Below are 25,851 nucleotides of genomic sequence, written 5' to 3'. Positions count from 1 at the left end.
CCTGTCACTGTCTCCTGAGTGCTGGGATTAAAGGCCTGTGCCACTACCATTCTGTCTTTTTCTTTTTCCTTTTCCTTTTTTTTTTTCTTTTTCCTTTTCCTTTTCTTTTTCCTTTTCCTTTTCTTTCTTTCTCTCTCTCTTTCTCTCTTTCTTCTCCTCCCTCCCTCCCTCCTTCCCTTCCTTCCTTTCTTCCTTCCATTCTTTTTATGTCTGGGAATTGAACCCAGGACATTCCTTGTACATGTTATGTACTGGCTAGTTTTGTGTGTCAACTTGACACAGGCTGGAGTTATCACAGAGAAAGTTTCAGTTGGGGAAGTGCCTCCATGAGATCCAACTGTGGGGCATTTTCTCAATTAGTGATCAAGGGGGGAGGGCCCCTTGTGGGTGGTGCCATCCCTGGGCTGGTAGTCTTGGGTTCTATAAGAGAGCAGACTGAGCAAGCCAGGGGAAATATCCCTCCATGGCCTCTGCATCAGCTCCTGCTTCCTGACCTGCTTGAGTTTCAGTCCTGACTTCCTTTAGTGATGAACTGCAATGTGGAAGTGTAAGCTCAATAAACCCTTTCCTCCCCAACTTGTTTCTTGGTCATGATGTTTGTGCAGGAATAGAAACCCTGACTAAGACATGCTAGGAAAGAATTCTGCCACTAAGCTATAACCCCAGATATGATGCTTTCTTGATTAGATGAGTCAGACAAAAGGGGAAACAAATAAACACAGTGATTTCCCCTGGGAATGACTGAATTCCTTTAAAGAATACACTCACTCTGATAGATAAGCCTGGATAAATTAAATTATCATCCTCTTTGTGTGTGGGTTTTTTTGTTTTTGTTTTTTTAGCTTCCTCACTTTCTTTATAGGAAAAGTTGTATTGGTTTCTACTCTGGGATGCTCCCGCCTTGTTCCCAGCACCACCTAAGCTCCAGAATAACTCCTTTTGCTGATGTCCAGATACATGGCTCTGTGGTGTACTTAGTACACAGGAGTATCTCTGAGGAGTTGTTTTATTAATCTTAATGCTTAACTTTCTATTTAGATAATAATTCTGTTTTCCTAGACAAGGCCAAGCTTGGTGCGGTTGTGTCTCCCTCCTGAGTGCTGAGGTTACAGGCATGTGTCATCATGCCCAGTGTTACCATTTTAAAAGAACTACAGCCCTTGTTTTGTAATTCTCCCTTTTCCATCCCTTTCCTTGTTTTGCTTTGTTTGTGGTACCTGGGGCTCAGACCCAGGTCCTCTTGAGTGGTGGGCAAGCACTGTAGCACTGAGCCGCACTTGGACACCTCTCCTGTTCATGACCTGGTGTTCTGGTGGGCTCAGTGGGATGTAAAGTGAACATGTTAAAAAAACAAACCTTAAAAGACATCAAAAAAAAAAAACCTGGAGTTGGAGATGTCCTATGGGGCAGAGTTCTTGCCGAGGGTCCCCAGGTTCAACCTTCAGAACCAAGAATGGGGCAAGAAAGCCCACATGACAGCCTTTGCCTTACCACCGGCTTGTTCTGTTTAACCTTTTTATATGAATATTAATAAATTTTATCTTTTTAGGCTTTATACTTCAGTTTTGTCCTCTCCCCTCTCTCTGTGTCTCTGTCTGTCTCTCTCTGTGCATGTGTGAAGGAACAGGCGCTTGTGTCTATAAATGGGCATATGTGTGGAGGTCTTGGCTATTGTTCCCTAGCTTTGACAGAGTCTCTCACTGGGACCTGAGGTTCAGAGATTACAGGCTAGCTGGCCAGCAAGCCCCAATGATGCATCTTTTATCTGCAGCCCTGTACTGGAATTACAGTAGTATATGCCACCATGCCTGGATTTTAATACGGATACCAGGAACTCAGGTCCTCATCTCTATGCAGCAAGCACTTACTGACTTGGCCATCTCCCAGTACAGTTTAGCCTTTTTTTTTTTTTTTTTCCAAGACAGGGTTTCTCTGTATAGTCCTGGCTGTCCTGGAGCTCACTCTGTAGACCAGGCTGGCCTCAAACTCAGAAATCCGCCTGCCTCTGCCTCCCAGAGTGCTGGGATTAAAGGCGTGCACCACCACTGCCCAGCCAGTTTAGTCTTTTTTTACTGTTCCCTTCTTTCATGCTTTGGGGTGAATCAGCTTTCCATTTCACAGTTCCCTTCATTCAGTTGTGACTGAGATACATTCTTTTTTTTACCCTAGAATTTTGCTACCCTATCAATTAAAACAAAGTTCAAGTCGGGCGGTGATGGTACACGCCTTTAATCCCAGCACTCTGGAGGCAGAGGCAGATGGATTTCTGAGTTCGAGGCCAGTCTGGTCTACAGAGTAAGTTCCAGGACAGCCAGGACTATACAGAGAAACTCTGTCTTGAAAAACCAAAAACCAAAGTTCAAGTTTATTAACATTTATAACTTCATTCAAAGTCATATAGGCCCATTAAACTATTATAGGGTACCTTTTTTATAAAGTACATGCTGCCTTTTTTAGTTTTTTCGAGACAGGGTTTCTCTGTGTAGCCCTGGCTGTCCTGGCACTCACTCTGTAGACCAGGTTGGCCTCTAACTCAGAAATCTGCCTGCCTCTGCTCCCAAGTGCTGGGATTAAAGGTATGCGCCACCACCGCCCAGCTCATGCTGCCTTTTAAAATTTGTCTTTTAAAACTGTTATAATCAGTTTTTGGAAAATACAGTCCATTTGATTATTTTTTCCTTGCCATTTTAAAATATGCATAATTTTAAAAATATGCATATGTGTGTGCATCTGTGTGAGTGCCAGAAGAGGGCTCTGGATTTCCTGGCACAGTAGTTACATGTGGTTGTGAGCCACCTGATGTGGATGCTGAGGGCTGAACTCTGGACCTCTGCAAGAGCAGCAAGTTCTCTTAACTATTGAGCTATCACAACATGCAGATACTTAAATCTAGAGCTGGAGAGATGATGGCTCAGCTGTTAAGAGCACTGACCGCTCTTCCAAAGATCCTGAGTTCAAATCCCAGCAACCACATGGTGGCTCATAATGAGATCTGATGTCTCTTCTAGTATGTCTGAACACAGCTACAGTGTACTTAGATATAATAATAAATAAATCTAAAAACCAAACAAACAAAGAAACAAACAAAAACCATAAATCTAGGGGAAGCCAGGCCTCTTACAGTTTCTCTTTGTGAATAATGTCACTGTTTTTCCTAGTTCACTCACTGAGGTGGTTACCTTTGAGAGATTGTGACTTCAGGGCTTCATCTTTTCCCAAGGTTTTAAAACCTTCCTGCCACAGGGAAAGAAAGATATAGTTGATGCTCACCTGTGCTACTGCAGTGTTTTATGTCATGAGGGCGAGGCACAGCACACATTGCAGAGGTCTCTAGAGTTGGGTCTCTCCTTCACAGCCAGGTTGTTGAAGATTGATGAATGATGAACCACTTCGAGGGCCCCATGCTACTGTTCTTGTGAAAAAAAATTATTTGAACTGCTTACAATAGTTTCAGCAACTCAGACACAGTATTTTTATATGAATTCTGTGTTTTAGCCCATTTTTGTTTTTAATAACACAATATGCAGACTAAGTTATAAAGGAGAGTTTATCTTGGCTCATGCTTCTGGCCTACGATGCAGGGCCTCATCTGGAGATGCTCTTCTTGCTGGCAGGATCCTTAGGTGGCTGAGGGTGTTTTGTGGAGAGAGAGGGAGCTAGTAGGGTTTCTTCTGGCCCCTATGCATCTGTTCCTCCTCTGGTGGGTAGTAGTAGTTTTATTGATTGATTTAATGTAGAGTCTCACCTGAGCTCATGTAGTAGTCCTCTTACCTTGGCCTTTCATATTACAGGCATTAGCCATGGGTCCTGGCTCTGGTTTATCTTATGTGTATGTGTGTACACCACGTGTGTGCTTGGTGCTTGAGGAGTCCTTACACCAGCATGGGATCTCTCAGTACTAGAGCTGTGGTTGGTTGCTAGGAAATACTTTTTACTTTTTTTTTGGATTTGGTTTTTTTTTTTTTTTTTGAGACAGGGTTTCTCTGTATAGCCCTGGCTGTCCTGGAACTCACTCTGTAGACCAGGCTGGCCTCGAATTCAGAAATTCGCCTGCTTCTGCCTCCTAGAGTGCTGGGATTACAGGCGTGCGCCACCACTGCTTGGTGCCTGAGGAGTCCTTACGCCAGCATGGAATCTCTGAGTACTGGAGCTGTGGTTGGTTGTTAGTCACTCTATTCAAGTACAAATGAAAGGAAATACTTTTTACTTTTCAAAAAATATTTTTTATTTTTTATTTTATTACAAAATTGAGACATGGTATCATTATGCAGTCTTGGCTGGCCTGGAACTTGCTATGTAGACCAGGTTGGCCTTGAACTCAGAGATCTGCTTGCCTCTGGTGCTATGGTTAAAGATGTGTGCTACCACACTCAGCAGTTTTTACTTCTTGATAGGAAGATGCAGCCAGCTATGGTGCCCCATGCCTGTAACTGCAGCTCTCAGGAGGGTGAGATCATAAGATTGAGGTCAGGCTGGGTACATAGCAAGCTCAAGGTGAGTGCTACTTAGTGAGACTGTTTAAAAATGGCCTGGGATATGGCTCCGTGGCAGAGCTCTTGCCTGGCATAGTCCCTGGATTCAGTCCCCAGCACTTGAGGTGGTAGTGGTACTTTTGTGGGGAGAGGTATAGTATACTAGAAGTAAAAAAAAATACCATTGTGACCAACTACAGAAAAAGGCAGGTAGCCACAGAGTAAGGAGGGGCCATTGAGTTAGCTGGTCCGGTTCCCTCTACCCATGATTCCACGGCAAGGAAAGATTCCATGGCCACAGACAGGCCCTGTTTTGTAGCCAGACTGAGGCTGCAATTTATCGACTTCTTTTTGACTCCATCTCCTCACCTCTTTGAAATGGGTAGTACAGGCTAGCCTCAAGCTCGTAGCAGTCCTCCTGCCTCAGCTACACTGTGTGGCTTGGAGTATACCTTCTAGGCTGTAGACTCTCTTCCATTCATCTCTCTGCTGTCCTTTCCTGATCCTACAGCCTGCTGACTGACACATTGCGTGTTCCCCCTCTCTGAGTTTTCTTGCTTAACAGAAGGGAAAACTGTTGGGCACATGCATGGTGTTTCTTCACCTCACCTTCCCATGTGCATCATAGTGGAGCCACACTTCGGCGTGCAGCAATGAGGTGCTCAGCGAAGCTCAACCAACCTTCCTTCCTTCCTTCCTTCCTTCCTTCCTTCCTTCCTTCCTTCCTTCCTTCCTTCCTTCCTAAGATTTATTTATTTTATGTATATGAGTGTACTATAGCTGTACAGATGGTTGTGAGCCATCATGTGGTTGCTGGGAATTTCACTCAGGACCTCTGAGTTCATTCTGGCCCCACTTGCTCTTGCCCATAGATTTATTTATTGTTATATGTAAGTACACTGTAGCTATCTTCAGACATACCAGAAGAGGGTGTCAGATCTCATTATGACATGATTGTGAGCCACCATGTGGTTGCTGGGATTTGAACTCAGAACCTCTGGAACAGCAGTCGGTGCTCTTAACCGTTGAGCCGTGTATCACCAGCCTGCAGCTCAACCTTTCACTTTGTCCCTTTCTCAGGTGCTCAGAATTTTGATGTCATACGACTATCAACATACAGAACAGCTTGCAAGTTACGATTTGTACAGAAGCGATGCAACCGTAAGTCATTTCTTATCTCTTCAATGGATAGATAGGGCTCCTGATATTATGAGATAATTTCAACATCTTCCAGACATATCGTAAGGTTAAATTCTGTTTGTCCTTTTGTAAAGAATGTATTTTTGTTTTTGTAGACTTATATGTCTAAGTATATGTTTGCTGCGAGCATGTGCACAGAAGTGTAGATGCCCCAGAGGCTAGAGGCAGAGGATCCCTTGGAGCTGAGGTCGTAGGTGGTGTGAGCCACCTGACGTGGGTGCTGGGATCTGCACACGGTCCTGTGGAAGAGCGGTCAGTGCTCTTAACCGGTTGCTCAGCCTTCTCTCCAGCCCAATATAATTGTTATTTAAGAAGGAGAAAACCCTTTGTACAAAATTAATATAGTTACTAGCTTCTGAAACAAAGGCCTTGATATTTTGATACAGATACAGTGAAAATTATTTTTTATTAAATTTAGCATAAATTTACAATAACACAAATCAACTCATTTTAATAAGTAACTTATCATGTGAATCATAAATTATGTACAGATATATGTACTCATACATATTCTCATTGCCTGTTAGGATGAGTTGCTATACTTTTCTCCAGTGCACATGTGTTAATGAGAGGCTGGCTTGTATAATGGAAAGCACATTAGCCTAAGAACTGGAAAATGTGTTTTAAAAGACTGAGTTTTGCACTCTGGGAGGCAGAGGCAGGCAGATTTCTGAGTTCCAGGCCAGCCTGGTCTACAGAGTGTGTTGTAGGACAGCCAGAACTACACAGAGAAACCCTGTTTTGAAAAACAAAACAAATCCAAAAAAAAAAAAAAGACTGAGTTTTACAATTTACTATGAGCAAGTGACTCTAGCAAGTCATTTACATATGATAACTTCTGTCAGATGTTAAGACTTAAAAATCCTTCCCATATACATAAATAAATAAATCTTTAAAAGGGTTAGGTGGGTGGAGAAATGGTGTAGTGTTTAAGAGCACTGGTTGCTTTTGCAGAGGTCCTGAGTTTAATTCCCAGCACCTACAATGGCTGTTCACAGCCATCTAGAACATCAGATCTCACACCTTCTTCTGTTGTGCAGAGAGATGCAGATAAAAAACACCTATACATAAATAAATAAATCTTAAAAGAAAAAGAAAGAAATATCCTGCCAGGTTTGGGTGTGGGGGTGCACACCTTAGAGGCAGATATCTCTCCTTGAATTCAAGGGCCAGCCTGGTTTACATGTTGAGTTCCATTCTAGGCAGGACTACATAGTGAGACCCTGTCTCAATAAAAAGAAAGAACAGACTTATAACTGCTAAATTCTTAGAGCTTATCATGCTGTATTAGGTTGTGTCTGTGTTTTTTTGTTCTCTCCCCCCCCCCCCCCCCACGGGGTTTCTCTATATAACTCTGGCTGTCCTGGAACTCACTCTGTAGTCCAGGCTGGCCCCTAACTCAGAAATCCGCCTGCCTCTGCCCCCCAAGTGCTGGGATTAAAGGCATGCGCCACCACTGCCTGGCTGTGGCTGTGTTTTTTTATTGTCATTTCCCAAAGCATTAATTTTCAAAATATGGATGACGGCCCATTAAGTGCTTCTTGAAGTTGCTTTGACGGGCCATAGCTAATGTAAAGTGTGTAAGACAAAACAAGACTAGAGAGAGAGGCAACCAGGGTGCAGCTAGGGAGGTACCTCTGTGTATTTAGATGTATGTGTGCATGTGCACGTATGAGAGAGAGAGAGGGAGGGAGAGGAAGAAAGGCAGAGAGTGAGATTGCCTGGTATTAAATACATCTGTAGGTGAGTGTGGGCTGTGGCCAGAGAGCTTGGAGAACTCCATCTTAGAGCAGCTGTGTGAACATTTTCATAATTTTTCCCATTGTTCCTGGGAGAGTGTAGTCTGTGTGTGCAGTGTTGCAAGCCTGTGGGCAGATAGTGTCAGTTGTCTTCGTTACTTTCTTGTGGCTGTGCTAAGATACAATGACTAAGACAGTTCATACAAGAAACAGTTATTGGAGGCTCACAGTTTCAGAAGGTGAGTCCATCTCTGTCGTGGCTGGGAACATGGCAGTAGACTGGCAGGCATGGTGCTGGAGCCACAGCTGAGGGCTTATATCCTGATCCATAAGCACGGGGCAGGGGAGCTCATTGGGAATGGCTTGGGATTTTGAGATGTCAAAGTTCACCCCTGTGACGTACCTCTTCTACCAGTTAGATTTCTTCTGTGTCGGCATGCCTATTGGTACTGCCCTTGTTCAGTATTTTTTAGGCAGTCCTAGGTAGAAGGCACATTCTCACAAGGGACTTCCTGGTCCTCTGACTTGCAGTCTTCCCACCCCCTCTTCTCTGCTGTTCGCTGAGCCTTAGATGGAGGTGTTCTGTTGTAGATGTATTAGTTGTGGCTGGGCAATATGCTATCACTCTCCTATATTCTGCAGTTGGTTGGTTGTGATTTTCTGTAATGGTCTTGTCTGGCTAGACCCCGATGCAAGCTGTGCAGGACCTGGCCAGGTGGAAAGGTTGCCATATACCTGGCTTTCTGCATGGGCTGTTGGGGATTTGAACTCGGGTTTTCATGTTTGCACAGTAAGTGTTCTTACTCACTGGGCAGCCATCATGTCCAGCCCTTGGTCTTGTTTTGTTTAACTCTCTGAGGCAAGGTCTCATGAAGCCTCAGCTAGCTTGAAATTCTCTATGTAGCCAAGGATAACCTTGAACTTCTGATCCTCCTGTTTTTATTTCCCATGCTCAGTGGAAGATGTTTGTGTGTGTGTTCTATACCTGCGTACATGTAGGTGCTCATGCCCATGTGTGTGCAATCTGTGGAGATCGGATGACAGTGTGTTGTCCCCAGTCACTGACTACCTTAGTTTTTTGAGAAAGTGTCTATCATTGAATTGAAGCAGACCTTGAACTCATAACAATCTGTTTGCTGAGTGCTGGGATTGTAGGCATGAGACACCCAACGTCTTTTCATTAACAAAAAATTTTCTTATGAGTAATTCTTGATATATTTTTTCTTTTATACTGTCAGCTGACAGGTCACAGGGGTCACTATTTACAAAGGTTTAGCGTACCAATTGGATTACTTAATACAGGTGGTCATCCCTGTTCTGGGGTGGCTCCTTCATGTCCAGAATGAACATTCCATATCCTGTCGTGCAGTGGGTTTCTTAGTGTTGGCTAAAGAGTTTTTTTATTTTAAGCTTAAAAAATGAGTTGATCAGTGTAGGTATGAGGTGGCACTTTAAAATTGTTGACAGTTTATTTTGTTTGATTTAGTTCATCTTGTTGATATCTGGAACATGATTGAAGCTTTCCGAGACAATGGCCTTAACACACTGGACCACACCACGGAGATCAGCGTGTCCCGCCTGGAGACCGTCATCTCTTCCATCTACTATCAGTTGAACAAGCGCCTTCCTTCTACTCACCAAATCAGCGTGGAGCAGTCCATCAGTCTCCTCCTCAACTTCATGATCGCCGCCTATGACAGGCTCGTACCCGCTCACTTCCTTTAACCTTGCCCTTCTCTTCACCTCCCGTTTCTCATACTGCCTTGCTAACTGTTGTCAGCTTGGAGCCCCAGTGGTGCGCCTCAGATGGAGCTCTGTAGTAGATGTAACAGACGGCACTCACCTATTTGAGTCATAGTGGCTGCTGAAATGACAGGCGCTTTGACAGACTATTCCTCTCCCCAAGGATTAAGAAATGCTTACGCTTTATACACGCCGATGTGACATTATAGTTGACCTTAACACTAATCATTCTCTTTTCTGTAATACCAAATGCCTTTGGGTTGAAGTTTTGTCTTCATAGACTTTTTTTTTTTTTTTTTTTTTTTTTTTTTTTGGTTTTGGTTTGTTTTTTTCAAGACAGGGTTTCTCAGTGTAGCCCTGGCTGTCCTGGAACTCACTTTGTAGACCAGGCTGGCCTCGAACTCAGAAATCTGCCTACCTCTGCCTCCCAAGTGCTGGGATTAAAGGTGTGCACCACCATTGCCCAGCCTCTTCATAGACTTCTAAGAGTCTATTTTGACTTTTTTGGTTTGAAACACTGTGTGGTAGACTTTACAACATGAACAAGAACTACTTTAGTGTATCACAATTAAGATGGAGACAATTTCCTCTACTATAAAAACCAAACCAAAACCAAACCAAGCCAATCCTAAAGGATGGAATGTTGAATGGTTCTGATCCAGGAACCATGAGCTCCTTCTTCTTCTGTTGTTTGTCGGCCGCTGGGTTTGCATGGTAAATTCTCCCTGCTTTGTTTTTTTCCCTCTTTATGTTTATTTATACACTAGTAAAATGGTAATAGTTGCATGTTATAGTAGCAGAAGTTCAGTGAGAAAGTATGGATGGGTCGAAGCCAGGTCACACGTTAGGCTTTCCCCAGCGCCATATTATATATATATAAAAAACATAATAATATATTAATGTTGCAGGTTGGATATTTTACCCATTTGATAGAAAATTATTTAAAGAAATTTGAATTTTAAAAATAAGAGTCTATATAGGTTAAAGTCCCAGAATCATAAAGTCATTTAAAAAAATAGGGTTATAGATCCAAACATTAATCTCATACTGTCTCAGAGCCATGTCCTGTGATCTAGAACCCTGGGTAGAAGTTGTTACCCTTTGTAGGGTAATTGTTACCCTTTGTCCCTAATCCAGTGATTCAGCCAGCTCCAGGCTTATACAACACAAATCAGTTCAATAAACAATTTTTTAAAATATAGTAATAAAAATTACCTTACCACCCGGACAGTGAGTAGAGATTAAAAACTCTGATTCTGGGCTGGGGAGGTGGTTCAGTGTAATGAAAAGGTGTTTGTGTCAAAAGCGGGCCTCAGTATAATCCCAGGGACAACTAATTTAAAAATGTCATGCTGTTGTTTGAATCCCACCAGTTACACAGAAAGAAGGGTGTGGCTGCTTTTTCTTATATTTATTCACCCTGTGTTTTCACTCACAACCCCCTTTCTGTTTCCTGCCTGTGTGTTAGTTTAGTGTCTTAGATACCAGGCTGAGAAAGTGGTATCAGGAGTCTACAGGGAAGCCAGCCCTGGGCTTCCGCTGTAGCTGGCTCTGGCTGCGGCTGCGTTTCCTCAAGCTGCTCCTGGCTTAGTCCTCTTGTGTCAGCTTTGTCCTTGGGCTGACTTCAGAAATGCCTGTCCTCAGCTGCCCTCCTCCTTGCCTAGGTAAAGGGAGAGAAGGAGAGGCCTGGTTCTTTGGAATACCAAACAGAAGTGCCGAGCTTCCTCCAGACCTGAGCAGCTGGGCCAAGTGTGTGCAGGGGTTATATGTCTTACATTAGACTGTCAGCGTGTGTACCCCTGGGGTACACGGTTGTTTAGTTCCTACCCTGGCTGTCTGATTTCATGCGGTGGGCAGTGGATGAATGAGGCATGCAGCGAGGGTGCCCATTGCCCAGAAGCTTCATACAGGAAGCTTGGGAAATGGCCCAAGGGCCCCTCGGTTTCTGAACCGTGAAACCTGAGAGGCACTCGTATGTTGTCTTCTCCCAGAGTCCTCATGTAGTCAATTACAGAGGTCTGTCGTTTCTGTCTTTTGATTATCTCTCTAGTCTGCGTACCTTCTGTGGAGTCCCTCTTCCCACAGCACCACCTGAGCTCCTGGGCTGCTGCCAGTGCTTTTCTTCTTCTTTTATTATTATTGTTATTGTTGTTATTACTGTTATTGTTGTTATTGTTATTATTTTGCTTGTATGTTCTTCCCTTCCTCTTTCATTCATTCATAGAAATAATTAACCCTTGTGCCCACTGTCTGCCCAAGGGTCTGCACACAGGCAGTAACTTCCACTTATCTTTGTTTTGTCTGGCCCCATCCCACTCACCTGCGCCTTCCTTGCAGGTGAGTAGGGGCCTGACTGATTTATCACTTTCTTCCTTCTCAGAACAATGAGATTTTCAAGCTAGGCCTGGTGGGTGGCACTTGCACATAATCACAGTACCCAGGAGGTAAAGCTAGGAGGATCAGAAATTCATGTCATTCTCTGCTACATGGGGAGTTCAGGGCCAGCCTGGGCAACATGAGACCTGGTTTCAAAAAACAAAATGAACTGCCTGCCTCCCTCCCCAGTTAACCTCAGATTTTTCACATTTAAAGACATAACCAAGATACTCTTTGGTGTTGATTTTTTGTTTTGTTTTTTGGATTTGGTTTTTTCCGACATAGGGTTTCTCTGTATAGCCCTGGCTGTCCTGGAACTCACTCTGTAGACCAGGCTGGCCTCGAACTCAGAAATCCACCTGCCTCTGCCTCCCAGAGTGTTTGGATTACAGGTGTGCGCCACCACTGCCCGGCTGGTGTTGATTTTTCCCCCGTACTCTCTCCCTTCTTTCTGGTGTAGGGATTGAACTCAGGACCTCTTGAATGCAAACTACCATTGAACTATGTATAAAAATCGACAATCTGAGTATTGTTTACTTTTAGTTTTTGTTTTTAAAGTCATGATCTCACTGTATACCTTGGAACTTCACAGAGACCCATCTGCCTCTGCCTCCTGAAGGCGCATGTCATTGCCTGGTTATTTTATCTTGGAGCTGGAGAGATGGCTTAGTGGTTAAGAGCACTGGCTTCCCTTCCAGAGGACCCAGGTTCAATTCCCATCACCCACGTGGCAGCTCACAACTGTAACTCCATTTCCAGGATATCTGACACCACTCATATCAGTGCCTGTTTTTTAAAAAAGAAAAGATTCGTCTGTATGCCTTTCTCTTTGATCTTAGTGACTATCATTTGTATTTTTGACTTTTCTTTTTTCTTTTTTTTTTTTAAAGATTTATTTATTTCATGTATATGAGTACACTGTAGCTGTCTTCAGACACACCCGAAGATGGCATTGGATCCCCATTACAGATGGTTGTGAGCCACCATGTGGTTGCTGGGAATTGAACTCAGGACCTCTGGAAGAACAGTCAATGCTCTTAACCTCTGAGCCATCTCTTCAGCCCCTATTTTTGACTTTTCAAAGCCTAATATTAACTGGTACTGTTATACTTTTCCTGAGTAATGAAAGATTCTAAAGTATTTTTATTTATGTCTGTTTATATTATTGGGGTAGTGCATTCTTATTTTGTATATCTCTAAAACTAAGCAGACATTTAAAGTTCTTTTACTGTTACTATTATTGTTTTTGTGTGTGAGTGTTTTTCCTGAGTGTATGTCTGTACCACATGCATTCCTGGTAGCTGTGCAGGTTGGAAGAGGGCATTGGATTCTCTGGAACTGGAGTTACAGATAGCTGAGAGTCACCATGTGGATTCTGGGAATCAAACCTGGGACTGATGGAAGAACAGCCTGTGCCCTTAGCCATGGAATTATCTCTCTGGGTTCTCAATTTTTGTTTCTGAAACAGTTTCTCTTCAGTAGCCCAGGCTAGTCTCTAACTTGCAATCAATCATCTTGCCTGTGTCTCCCAAGTGATGGGGTTATAATTGGGCACGACCACACCTGACTGTTAAGTGAACATTTACATTTTTTTGTTCTTATATTTATTCACTCTGTGTGTTTGCACTATGGTAAATGTGTGCAGGTCAGAGGATTGTCTACAGGAGCTGATTTTCCCATTATATGGGGATCAACCTTAGTTGGTAAGGCCTTTACCTGCTGAGCCATCTCACCAGCCCTAGACTGCTTTTTAAAAATAGCATCAACATCATTTAAATCACAAGTAAGTTCCTTAGTAAGTGAAATGCTATCAGTTGCATAAATAACCCCCATGTGTTTGGTTTTAAGTAGGTGGCTGTTTGCAGGGAAGACTTCCTTCTGCCTGGAGGCTTTCCTTTGCATGTGTCATAGTTTTTATGTATTTTCATTGGTTTTCTTTAAAAGTTTTTCTTCATTCTTGAAGATATTTTCACTTGGCATGCAGTTGCTGGTAGATAACGGGTTTCTTCAATGTTTTAAGAATGTTTCTTCCTGCCTTAAAGGCAGTGGTGGTGCAGGCCTTTAATCCCAGCACTTGGAAGGCAGAGGCAGGCGGATTTCTGAGTTCGAGGCCAGCCTGGCCTACAGAGTTCCAGGACAGTCAGGGACATAAAGAGAAAAACCCTGTCTTGAAAAACAAATAAATTGATCAATTTCAAAAAGAGAATGTTACTTCCTTTTGGTGATTGCTTTTTGAAACAGGGCCTTACTAGGTAGCTCTGGCTCTCCTGAAACTTACTAAGTAGACTAGGCTAGCCTCACCTAAGAGTGGATCTACCTGCTTTTACCCTTGGAGTGCTGAGATTCTAGGTGCACATCACCACGCCCAGTGCTAGGAATGCTGTTTCTGTTCACTGGCTTCTGCAGAGGTTAACTGATATGTCTTCTTGGCTTCTTTGATGTTAAGCTGTCTGTTGCAACCTCTAAGACTTTTACAATTTGTCTTTTGACTAGTGTGACTTAGCCATGATAAGACTTTCTTTGTCTTTATTTTGCTTGTATTCTGTTTAGGTTTTTGAGTAGGTTCTTTGATGATGCTATGTATGCTTTATTTTCTCTTTTATTATCATAATTCTGTACAGTTTTATCCCCCTCTGTGAAGATGTATAGGGCTCCTTCTTATAGCCTTTATATTGTCTCTTACCATCTTTTGGGAATTTGCCATGTTTCCTCTTTGGGCTTTGTTCTGGGCTTTTTCTTCCGGTATATTTTCCAGGTACTTATTTTCTATACATGAGTGTCTAATCTACATTTAAGCCTTTTAGTGTTAATTGTTCCTTTTTCGTTTAAGAATCTCTAAGAGTCACATTCAGAAACCTTTTTTTTATGTATTTATTTTTGATTTTTGAGACAAGGTTTCTCTGTGTAGTCTCGGAACTCCTGAAACTCACTCTGTAGACTAGCTTGGCTTTGAACTTACAGAGATCCGACTGTTTCTGCCTCCATGGAATTAAACACATCCATAACCAACTGCCCACCCAGAGTCACATTTTTGAAAGTTTAAAAAAAAAAATCCAGTTCTCTGCCAAATATTTTATCACTGTCTCTTATTCCTTGAATGTGGTTAGGTTTTATTCTTTTTTACCTGTACCTTAGCCTGCCTCATACCTGGATCTTATATGGCAGTTTTTGTATTTTTTTTTTTTTGTATTATTTTTTATTTCTAATTTTTCCTTGTAGTGTCTTTCTACCTGAGTTATTTTTATTTATTATGTGCCAGATGTTACATGGCAGCATCATTATTTTACTTGTTGTTACTTGGCAGTTGAGATCTTGGGGACTGTTTTTCTCTAGGTTTGGATATCCATGTGCTCTGCCGGGTGCCTAGAGACCCTGGCAATCCAGGATGACCTCTGTTCCAGTTCTGATTCTGTCCTAGCCTGAGGCCCTGACATCCTTAGCATACCACCATCTCTAGGTTGGGCTTCAGGGCTTTCCATGCCAAGTAACCTGGTGTCTTAGTCAGGGTTTCCATTCCTGCACAAACATCATGACCAAGAAGCAAGTTGGGGAGGAAAGGGTTTATTGAGCTTACACTTCCATGTTGCAGTTCATCACTAAAGGAAGTCAGGACTGGAACTAAAGCAGGTCAGGAGGCAGGAGCTGATGCAGAGGCCATGGAGGGATGTTTCTTACTGGCTTGCTTCCCCGGCTTGCTCAGCCTGCTCTCTTATAGAACCCAAGGGCACTAGCCCAAAGGTGGAACCACCCTCAAGGGGCCCTCACTACTTGATCACTAATTGAGAAAATGCCCCACAGCTGGATCTCATGGAGACACTTCCCCAAATGAAGCTCCTTTCTCTGTGATAACTCCAGCCTGTGTCAAGTTGACACACAAAACTAGCCAGTACAATTGACCCCTTGTCAACTTGACACACAAACACATCACTATTAAGCCTCAACCCTTACTTTCTTATTCATCCCCAAGATCTAAATTACTTTAAAAGTCCCACAGTCTTTACATATTAAAAGTTCAATCACCTTAAAATGTCCAATATCTTTAAAATTCAAAGTCTTTTAAAAGTTCAAAGTCTTTTAACTGTGGGCTCCACTAAAATACTTTCTTCCTTCAAGAGGGAAACATATCAGGGCACAGTCACAACCAAAAGCAAAACTCAAACTCCAATGGTTCAATGTCTGGGATCCAACTCACGATCTTCTGGGCTCCTCCAAGGGCTTGGGTCACTTCTTCAGTCCTGCCCTTTGTAGCACACAGCTTGTCTTCTAGGCTCCAGCTGCCTGTACTCCACTGCTGCTGCTGTTCTTGGTGATCATCGTATGGTACTGGCATCTCTAAAACACTGTTGACTTCTACTGTAATTAGGCTTCACCAATAGCCTCTCATAGGCTCTCTTCATGGTGACAAGCCTCTGCTCCTATGCATAACCCATTCAAGTCCTGGGCCATCAATTACAACTGAGGCTACACCTTCACCAATGGCCTTTCATGGCCTCTCACTGTGCCAAGAGCCTCAGCTGCTCTTCATGACCCCTTCATGCCTTCAAAACCAGTACCATCTGGGTGACTCTTACACAGTACCAAGTCCAGCCACAGCACAAGATACAACTGTGGCTATCTCTAGAACACATTCTGTGCTCTCAGAAAATACTTCCCAGAAGATTTCACCTCAGTGATGCTGGTCTCTTCTTAATCACCGTTAATTTCTTAGCTCCAGCTAACCAGCATCAATAGTCCCAGTAACACAAAGGTTTGCTTTAGTGGTTCTGGTATCTCGTTACTTACAGCTGATTCTTAAGCCCCAGCTAACCAAAACCACAGAATCTTCACAATCAAAACATGGCCACTTTAAGAGTCTTCCCTCTGAAATGTCACAAGCCAGGCCTCCATCTTCTGCACTGTTTGTAACATTGTCTTCCAAGCTCCTACAGAACTTTCCACAGCTTTTCTAGCTCAAAGTTCCAAAGTCCTTCCACAATCCTCCCCAAAACATGGTCAGGTTGTCACAGAACACCCCACTCCTGGTATTAGTTTGGGTTCTCTAGAGTCACAGAACGTATGGATAGTCTTTATATAGTTAGGGAATTTGTCAATGACTTACAGTCTATAGTCCAACTCCCCAACAATGATCAGCAGCAGCTGTGGATGGAAGTCCAAGGATCTAGCAGTTTCTCAGTCCCACGAGGCAAGCAGGCAAGGAAGAGTGAGAGAGAGTCTTCCTTCTTCCAATGTCCTTATATATCTCCAGCAGAGGGTGTAGCCCAGATTAAAGGCTGTAGGTCTCCAACAGAGGGTGTGGCCCAGATTATTGGCTTGTGGGTCTCCAGCAGAGGGTGTCGCCCGGATTAAAGGTGTGTGCATCCATGCCTTTAATTCCAAACGATCTTGAACTTGGAGATCTCCTTGTCTTAGCCACTATGCTTCAAGGTCTCCATGCCAAGATCCAGGTCAGAAACTTATATCTCTGAGCCTCCAAATTAGGATCATAGGTGAGCCTTCCAATTCTAGACTGTAGTTCATTCCAGATATAGTCAAGTTGACAACCAGGAATAGCCACTACAATCCATCCCTTGTCAACTTGACACAAATAATATCTCATGTCCACATGAAACAATAACAAGATTGTGAATATGCCAAACATGATATAACTATTCCTCGTACAATCGCAAACGCATTTGTAAATTTACAATGGGGAAATGTCCCTTGGGAACATTCTTTTAGTGTTTCAATACCAATTGATGTTAAAGGGATTGGAAGAAAGACAAATGTATCTTCAACAAAATAAGATAGAAGCATTCATATTACTTATAATCCTCGTAAGATAGAAGCATTCATATTACTTATAATCCTCGTTTCTGCAACTGGTTACCCATACCTTCATTCCTGATGGGTCTGTGTCCTTTGTCATCCTGCTTGGATTAGGCTGTTGTAGTTTCCCATTGACTTTAATCACAGAACATGGTAGTACTAAGAGACGCCCTAGGGAATCTCCTGCACTCCAGACATAATCCTGCTTACCTCCATTGTGGAGAGGCAATCCAATTTCCCCATGGTAATCTGGATCTATCACCCCTCCTAACACTGTTATTCCTTTCTTAGCTTGTTGGTTTAAGGGAATTAGAAGCCCAAAATGGCCAGGGGGAAGTCTGAGCTTCCAGTTCAATGGAATGTTTCTTGTGGCTCCTGATAGGAGCACTCCCCCCTCTGGAACCAAAACTTCTAGGCCAGCAGAACCTAAATTTGTGGGGACAGGAAGCAAAAATTTTCCTAGAGGGTCACTAGGAGTGATAATGAGTGGAACTATTCCCTTTTCCACCCCTTGATTCCTGGACCCATGGATCCTGGCTATGGGAGAAACTGTACCATATATTGAACGCTGATTCAAAGCATATACTGCCTTCTGAAGAACTCTGCCCCAGCCCTCCATGCTGTTGCCACCTAATTGGCGCTGTAACTGTGTCTTCAAAAGGCCATTCCATCTTTCTATCAGACCAGCTGCTTCAGGATGATGGGGAACATGGTAAGACCAGTGAATTCCATAATCGCGGGCCCACTGTCGCACTTCTCTGGCTGTGAAATGAGTTCCTTGGTCAGAAGCAATACTGTGTGGAATACCATGACGATAGATAAGGCATTCTGTGAGTCCACAGATGGTGGTTTTGGCAGAAGGCAAATCCATTATGTGCAGGAAAGGCAAATCCATAACCAGAATAAATATCTACTCCAGTAAGAACAAAATGCTGTCCTTTTCACGGGGAAGTGGTCCAATATAGTCCACCTGCCACCAGGTTGCTGGCTGGTCACCTCGAGGAATGGTGCCATATCTGGGGCTCAGTGTTGGTTTCTGCTGTTTGCAGATTTGGCATTCAGCCACAGCTGTAGCCAGGTCAGCCTTGGTGAGTGGAAGTCCGTGTTGCTGAGCCCAAGCGTAACCTCCGTCTCGGCCACCATGGCCACTTTGTTCATGTGCCCACTGGGCAATAACTGGGATGGCTGGGGAAAGAGGCTGACTGTCCACAGAACGGGTCATCTTATCCACTTGATTATTGAACTCCTCCTCAGCTGAAGCCACCTTTTGGTGAGCATTTACATGGGACACAAATATCTTCACATCCTTTACCCATTTGGAGAGATCTATCCACATACTTCTTTCCCAGATGTCTTTCTCACCAATTTTCCAATTGTGATCTTTCCATGTCCCTGACCATCCAGCCAATCCATTGGCTACAGCCCATGAGTCAGTGAACAATTATACATCTGGCCATTTCTTCTTCCAAACAAACTGTAATACTATGTGTACTGCCCAAAGTTCTGCCCGCTGTGAAGATTTTCCTTCACCTGCATCTTTCAGGGTTGTCCCAGAAAGGGGTTGTAATGCTGCAGCTGTCCACTTCTCGGTGGTGCCTGCATAACGTGCAGAGCCATCAGTAAACCAGGTCCTAGTCTTCTCTTCTTCAGTCAACTGGTCATAGGGAACACTCCATGAGGCTGTAGGCGCATGCTTGGCAGCAGATGGCATTGTAACAGGAGTAGAAACCATAGGCATCTGAGCAACTTCTTCATGTAACTTGCTTGTGCTCTGGACCTGCTCTGGCTTGATCACGTATCTACTACTTCCATTTGATAATAGACTGCTGTTGTGCACGCCCTACTTTATGACTTGGAGGGTCTGATAACACCCAGCTCATGATGGGCAGTTCAGGTCGCATAGTAACTTGGTGTCCTATTGTCAAACGTTCAGTTTCCACTAAGGCCCAATAGCAGGCCAAGAGCTGTTTTTCAAAGGGAGAGTAGTTGTCTGCAGATGACAGTAGAGCTTTGCTCCAAAATCCCGAAGGTCTCTTCTGTGATTCACCTACAGGGAACTGCCAGAGGCTCCAAACAGCATCTCTATCTGCCACTGACACCTCAAGTACCATTGGGTCTGCTGGATCATATGGTCCAAGTGGTAGTGCAGCCTGCACAGCAGCCTGGACCTGTTGAAGAGCCTTCTCCTGTTCTGGGCCCCACACAATGCTAGCAGCTTTCCGAGTCACTTGGTAAATAGGTCTGAGTAACACTCCTAAGTGAGGAATGTGCTGTCTCCAGAATCCAAATAGACCCACTAAACGTTGTGCTTCTTTCTTGGTGGTGGGAGGGGCCAGGTGCAATAACTTATCTTTCACCTTAGAAGGAATATCTCTGCATGCCCCACACCACTGTACTCCTAAGAATTTCACTGAAGTAGATGGTCCTTGAATCTTGGTTGGATTTATTTCCCATCCTCTGATATGCATATGTGTTACCAATGAATCCAAAGTGGTTGCTACTTCCTACTCACTTGGTCCAATCAGCATAATATCATCAATATAGTGCACCAATGTGATATTTTGTGGAAGAGACAAACGATCAAGGTCCCTTCTAACTAAGTTATGACACAGGGCAGGAGAGTTAATATATCCTTGAGGCAAAACTGTAAAGGTATACTGCTGGCCTTGCCAACTGAAAGCAGATTGCTTCTGGTGGTCCTTATGTACAGATACTGAGAAGAAGGCATTTGCCAGGTCAATAGCTGCATACCAGGTTCCAGGAGATGTGTTAATTTGCTCAAGTAACGAAACTACATCTGGTACAGCAGCTGCAATTGGAGTTACTACCTGATTTAATTTTCAATAGTCAACTGTCATCCTCCATGATCCATCTGTCTTCTGCACTGGCCAGATGGGAGAGTTAAAGGGAGATGTGGTGGAAACCACCACCCCTGCATCTTTCAAATCCTTGATTGTGGCAGTAATTTCTGCAATTCCTCCAGGAATATGATATTGTTTTTGATTCACTATTTTCTTTGGCAGAGGCAACTCTAAAGGCTTCCATTTTGCCTTTCCAACCATAATAGCCCTCACTCCACAGGTCAGAGAACCAATATGAGAATTCTGCCAATTTCTGAGTATATCTATCCCAATTATACATTCTGGAACTGGGGAAATGACCACAGGATGTGTTCAGGGACCCACTAGACCTACTGTGAGTCACACATCAGTCAAAACTCCTTTAATCACCTGTCCTCCATAAGCCCCTATTCTAACTGGAGGGCCACAATGTTTCTTGGGATCTCCTGGAATCAGTGTCAATTCAGAACCAGTATCCAATAGCCCCTGGAAAGTCTGATTATTTCCTTTCCCCCAGTGTACAGTTACCCTTGTAAAAGGCCGTAGGTCCCTCTGGGGAAGAATTGGAGAAAGACTAACAGCAAAACTTTTAGGTGTCTTATCAAGATCCTTCCTCAGGGGAACCTGGCCACCTCTTCATTCAAGGGGTTCTGGATCTGTAAACTGGCCCAAGTCTGGAAATTGATTCACTGGCCAAGATTGCCTTTTGCCATGATCCAATGCAGCCTTCCTATCATTTGTTTGAGGATTTTTCTGCTTATACAAATCAAACAGATATGCAGTAGGTTTCCTATGTATTTCATCCCTGGAAACACCATGATTGATTAGCCAGCACCAAAGGTCTAAACGAGTCATATCATTATAAGTTCCACCTCTCTGCCCATTAAGGGGTATGTCATTATAAACATTGTTTTGTCTACACTGTCCATTATAATAACAACGATCACCTTGTCTCTAGCGATTCAGTGCTGCCACCTGGCCCTTGTTAACTCAGGGCCCAATTAAACCCATTGAATTTAATTCATCTAATTGAGCAGCAGCATCTCCAACCCTAAGGTCTGGCACAAGGAAAAGGGCAAGAACAAAACTCTTTAAATGTGCTGGTGCCCCTCTCACCAGTTTGCATCTTATAGGACTGGTGAAGGGCATATCTTCTGGACCTTCCCACTGTGGAGGATTAGGTATTACCCAACATATCCACTCTAGCATTGCAATTTCCCTAAGCCTTAAAATCCCTTCATCAACATTAAGCCAAGGGATATCAGGCATCTCCAACTCCTTTTCAGTAGGCCATCTTTTGATAAATACTTCAGTCAACCAATCAAACAAACTTTTGACAACTTTTGTAACTGTGCAAGCTTCCATATTAAACCTAGAATCTCCACTCAGAGGGCCCATGCCAGTAAACTCAGCCTGCTCTAGTTTTATGTTCCTTCCACCATTATCCCACACCCTTAAAATCCATTCCCACGCATATTCTCCAGACTTCTGCTTGAATGAATTAGCAAACTCATTAAGCTCCTTATTAGTATAGTGTATTTCCTCATGGACTACACTTTCTACCTCCCCTCTAGGGGCCTGCTTTGCCTTGAGTCTGGTTATAGGTCTAGAAGAAACTATTGGTGGGCCTTGAGAAACATCAGTATTGTCAGCAAAAGTCACTGCTGGTTTATCAGGCTCTGAGGGATTAATTTCCTCTAGTGGAGAAGGCATTATTTCAAGGGGTGGGGCTGAGGGTACTACTTCTTCAGGTGGAGCAAATCCTTGAAAATCTGAAGATTCAAAATTCTCAATTTTAACAGGGTCTTCCCACACATCCCCATCCCAAGTTATAGGATCCCATTCTTTGCCAAGTAATGCCCTTACTTTAACTGCTGACACCTTCTGAGGTTGAGACTTAAATTTTCGCTGTAATTCAGCCAACCTTATAATGAGGGCTTCAGTTTGATTTTCTGCTACTTGAGCTCTATGGCTGCTAGAGAGTAGATTCTCTTCAAGGGCACACTTAGCAACTTTTAGATTGTTTACTTGAGTCTGGAGCTCTTCGATTTTATCACACAACTTTTTCCTTTCCTTCATTGTTCCCCCCCCCCCCCCAAGATGCTAAGAGCAACCAGCCAGCAAAATCATTTTCTGATTTTTTTCCCCAACTTGGAGAAAGTATTGTATACCACCGAATCACCTAATTCATCAAGATAATCAAAGGCATTAGCTTCTTTAAGCTTGAGATATAGTTTCATCCACGGGTCTTCAATATTCTCCGAGTTCCCAGGAGGGAGAGAATCTGGAGACGTTTCAATAGTTGAAGGTGCTATTGGATCAACCAACCAACTCCAAAATTTTGAAACATTCATCCTTATACTTCTGCTCCTCTAGAACCACTCCTGGTACCAATTTGTCTTAGTCAGGGTTTCTATTCCTGTACAAACATCATGACCAAGAAGCAAGTTGGGGAGGAAAGGGTTTATTGAGCTTACACTTCCATGTTGCAGTTCATCACTAAAGGAAGTCAGGACTGGAACTCAAGCAGGTCAGGAAGCAGGAGCTGATGCAGAGGCCATGGAGGGATGTTTCTTACTGGCTTGCTTCCCCTGGCTTGCTCAGCCTGCTTTCTTATAGAACCCAAGGGCACTAGCCCAAAGGTGGAACCACCCACAAGGGGCCCTCACCACTTGATCACTAATTGAGAAAATGCCCCACAGCTGGATCTCATGGAGGCACTTCCCCAGCTGAAGCTCCTTTCTCTGTGATAACTCCAGCCTGCGTCAAGTTGACATACAAAACTAGCCAGTACACCTGGGTCCTCCCTCAGAAGCCCCAGTCCCTCAAGAAGACAGAGTGATTGCAGGTACTGTGGCATACACAGGCTTGGCTCCCTGTTGGTTACTCATTTGTTCTTGTTTGTATGCAGGGGTTTTGCGGATCTGCCTTTTCTTTTCTTTTTCTTTTTTTCTTTTTTTTTGTTTTTCTTTTTGAGACAGGGTTTCTCTGTGTAGCTCTGGCTGTCCTGGAACTCACTCTGTAGACCAGGGTGGCCTCTTAACTCAGAAATCTGCTTGCCTCTGCCTCCCAGAGTGAGAGCCACCTTTTCTTACCTTACCCACCTTGCTCTTCTCTCTTTTCCTTTGCTTCATAGAAGTGTTTAGAATCAGTTTGTCATTTCCTGAAGCCCATTATTTCTTCAAATGCTGCCTCTTATTTTTCTCTTTTTTCTGACTGTTGACATAATGACTTACGTTTTTTTTTTTTCTTTAATGTTTCTCACTCAGTGGTTTAGTTTCTTTAAACTTACCTCATTTTAGGAAGGTCCCATCGGGGGGGGGGGAGAGAGAGAGAGAGAGAGAGAGAGAGAGAGAGAGAGAGAGAGAGAGAAACCACGAACGAACTCTGTTGTGCCAAACTGCACAACACTATCTTAGGAAAGAAGTCAGATTTCTCCAGGACACATGTCAATTTCATACCCATCGAGTAAAAAACAAAACAAAACAAAAAAAAAAAACAACAAAACAAGTTAGAGGACCATCTGTATCTAATTTATGATGGAGTTATATGAAAAATTTTTGTGTAGTTTGAAAACCATACTAGCAATCATTTTAAAGTTGTATATTTTTAGTTTATTTTGGGTACATTTAAAAGATTTCATAGTTTCCTCTTAGTAGTGAATGTTTAAGACAGAACAGTATAAAACTGTGCTTAGCATTCATGAGGCTCATGGTGTATGCACTCAGTGTAGTCTTCCCTCCCCCAGTGCAAAGTAGTAACCGATTGCTCTATTTTACATAAAAACAAATGTGCTCCTTAACCTTGGAGCTGCTCAACCGGGAGAGTAGGATGGACAGGGCTGGAAACATAGTATCAGGTCCCAGTGTTCCTCCTTAGAGATTGCTAAGCAAAGTTAGACGGTCCTTGGATTCACAGACATTTCACAGTCAAGCACAGTCTGTAGGGCATTCCTGCTTTTTCCACTTCGCCACTGTGTGTGACCTGCTGCTGCTGCTGTAACGCTGAAGCTAAGCAACACTGAATCCCCTGGGAGCAGAAAGACACAAGTGAGCCGGAAGCACTCAGGTCTCATTGTGGAGCTGGAGGGAGAGGCAGATGGATAAAGTGCCGCACACTAGCTAATATTTCAGACTTTTTGTTTTGTGTTGTGTTGGTTTTTGCATTTGCATTACAATATATTTTTTAATGTTGTTAAAGAAAGGGCTGGACAAATAACTTTTTTCTAAGGGCATTGCTTTTGAGTCTCACCTTTGTTTTTTTCTTAACTCTGATGAGAGGAACTCTTCAAACGAGCCTGCTAACATCTGAGCCGCTTCTCCTCTTTTCCAGCACAGCATGCTTATTTCTCTTTGTCCAGTTTGGTCGTTCCTAGCTCCACCCTGATCTTGCCTCAAGAGTTCCTGGTCTCTTTTTCTCAGACTTCACCTCAGCTTTTACTCTGGCTGTCCTTTCTTCGATACCTCCACACCCACTTTCGTCCCTTTGAGGACCCAGCTCTTGCTGTGTGATTGTCTTGGCCTTCATTTATGCAATGACTCATGAAGCACACCATGGCGAATGGATGAATTTGGAACTCCACAGGACAGAGGCCACTCCGTACCTTTGACTCCTTATTAAGCACAGAGCTGGCTTACACAGGACTGTAAGACTGAGGTGAAATACTGCCGGTACCTGGTTGTGAGAAAATCAAGTAATAGTCAAGTTATTTTACTTGATTAAGCTGTTTGATTTTCTTAAGTGGATTCTCGACTTGCAGTTGATTATTGCATAATCCATTCACTGAAGTTTTTAAAATTATGATTAATTGGAAAAATATGAGTTTCTGGAAATCAAAGTGAAATGCTCTTTTAGCAACATTGCATAATTGGACTGGTAACAGTGTTTCTACAGTACAAATCTATTTTCATATAAGAAGTACTAATTTATGGTTGGCAGAATCCACAATTGTTTGCTAAAGATGCAGAAACAGCTCATTTAAGTAAAAAAATGTTTCTGGTAGTCTTGCTTCAGAAGTATTTATTAATTTGAATATCAAACTCTTACTCTTAATAGATACTGCATGACCCGGAAACATCGTCTGGATGAGGTTAGTTAGTCAAAAAGATAGGTAGAGTTTGAGGCTTTATTAAACTGAAATTAAGTTTCCCCTCAAAGGGCACAGGTGAGGTTTGCAGATGCTTCTGAAGATACCTGTATGTTAAAACCTCACTGTTTATTCAGGGTGAGCCACTGTCTACTAGCTGGGCACAGACCTCATAATGGAGGTTTTTCAGTGTTGGTATTAAGAACCCCTTTTAGAAGTCATATGCAAGGTTTATTGTCAGTCTGTGAAGTGATGGGTGTGTGGAGGTGAGTCATGGAGTAGCCTAAGGTAGAGATTTACCTTGCTCCTTGTGGAGACGGGTGCTTGGTCCAGGCTGCTGTTTGGGTGGAGCTGAAATAACAAGTTTCTTTCCGGGCTTTCATTTTAGTCTTTGGATAGGGTTAATATGCACTTTTGAGTTACATTTAGAATCCTGGCCTACAATCAGCTTCAAGCTACATGTAGGCCATGTCCGTGGGCTACATCATTTGTGCTGAAACTTCTTCCAAATCTTGCTTGAAGAGAATTAGTTGTGATGGAAACTTGTATTTTACATTAGCAGTAGTAAACCATGGATGTTTGTGAGGTTT

At 43.2% G+C, this 25,851-nt stretch overlaps 1 protein-coding gene across 8 annotated transcripts in view; it reads left to right on the top strand.

Moving 5' to 3' along the window:
• The window catches only part of Dtnb (dystrobrevin beta), a 211,315-nt gene that overhangs the window by 25,107 nt on the left and 160,357 nt on the right, over positions 1–25,851 (top strand). For all 8 annotated transcript variants that reach the window (XR_007978401.1, XR_007978402.1, XR_007978399.1 and 5 more), the window contains 2 exons: positions 5,553–5,633; positions 8,898–9,111. Coding sequence is in view for 1 of the 8 variants with exons in the window: in XM_052186200.1 (XP_052042160.1) it covers positions 5,553–5,633; positions 8,898–9,111 (295 nt within the window). In the remaining 7 variants the exon portion in view is untranslated. The remainder of the gene's footprint in view (positions 1–5,552; positions 5,634–8,897; positions 9,112–25,851) is intronic.

This window comes from Apodemus sylvaticus, chromosome 6 (assembly GCF_947179515.1).
Source record: "Apodemus sylvaticus chromosome 6, mApoSyl1.1, whole genome shotgun sequence".
Classification (NCBI taxonomy): Eukaryota; Metazoa; Chordata; class Mammalia; order Rodentia; family Muridae; genus Apodemus; species Apodemus sylvaticus.
The sequence above is the reverse complement of the archived record's forward strand: the minus strand, read 5'-3'. Positions and strand labels throughout refer to the sequence as shown.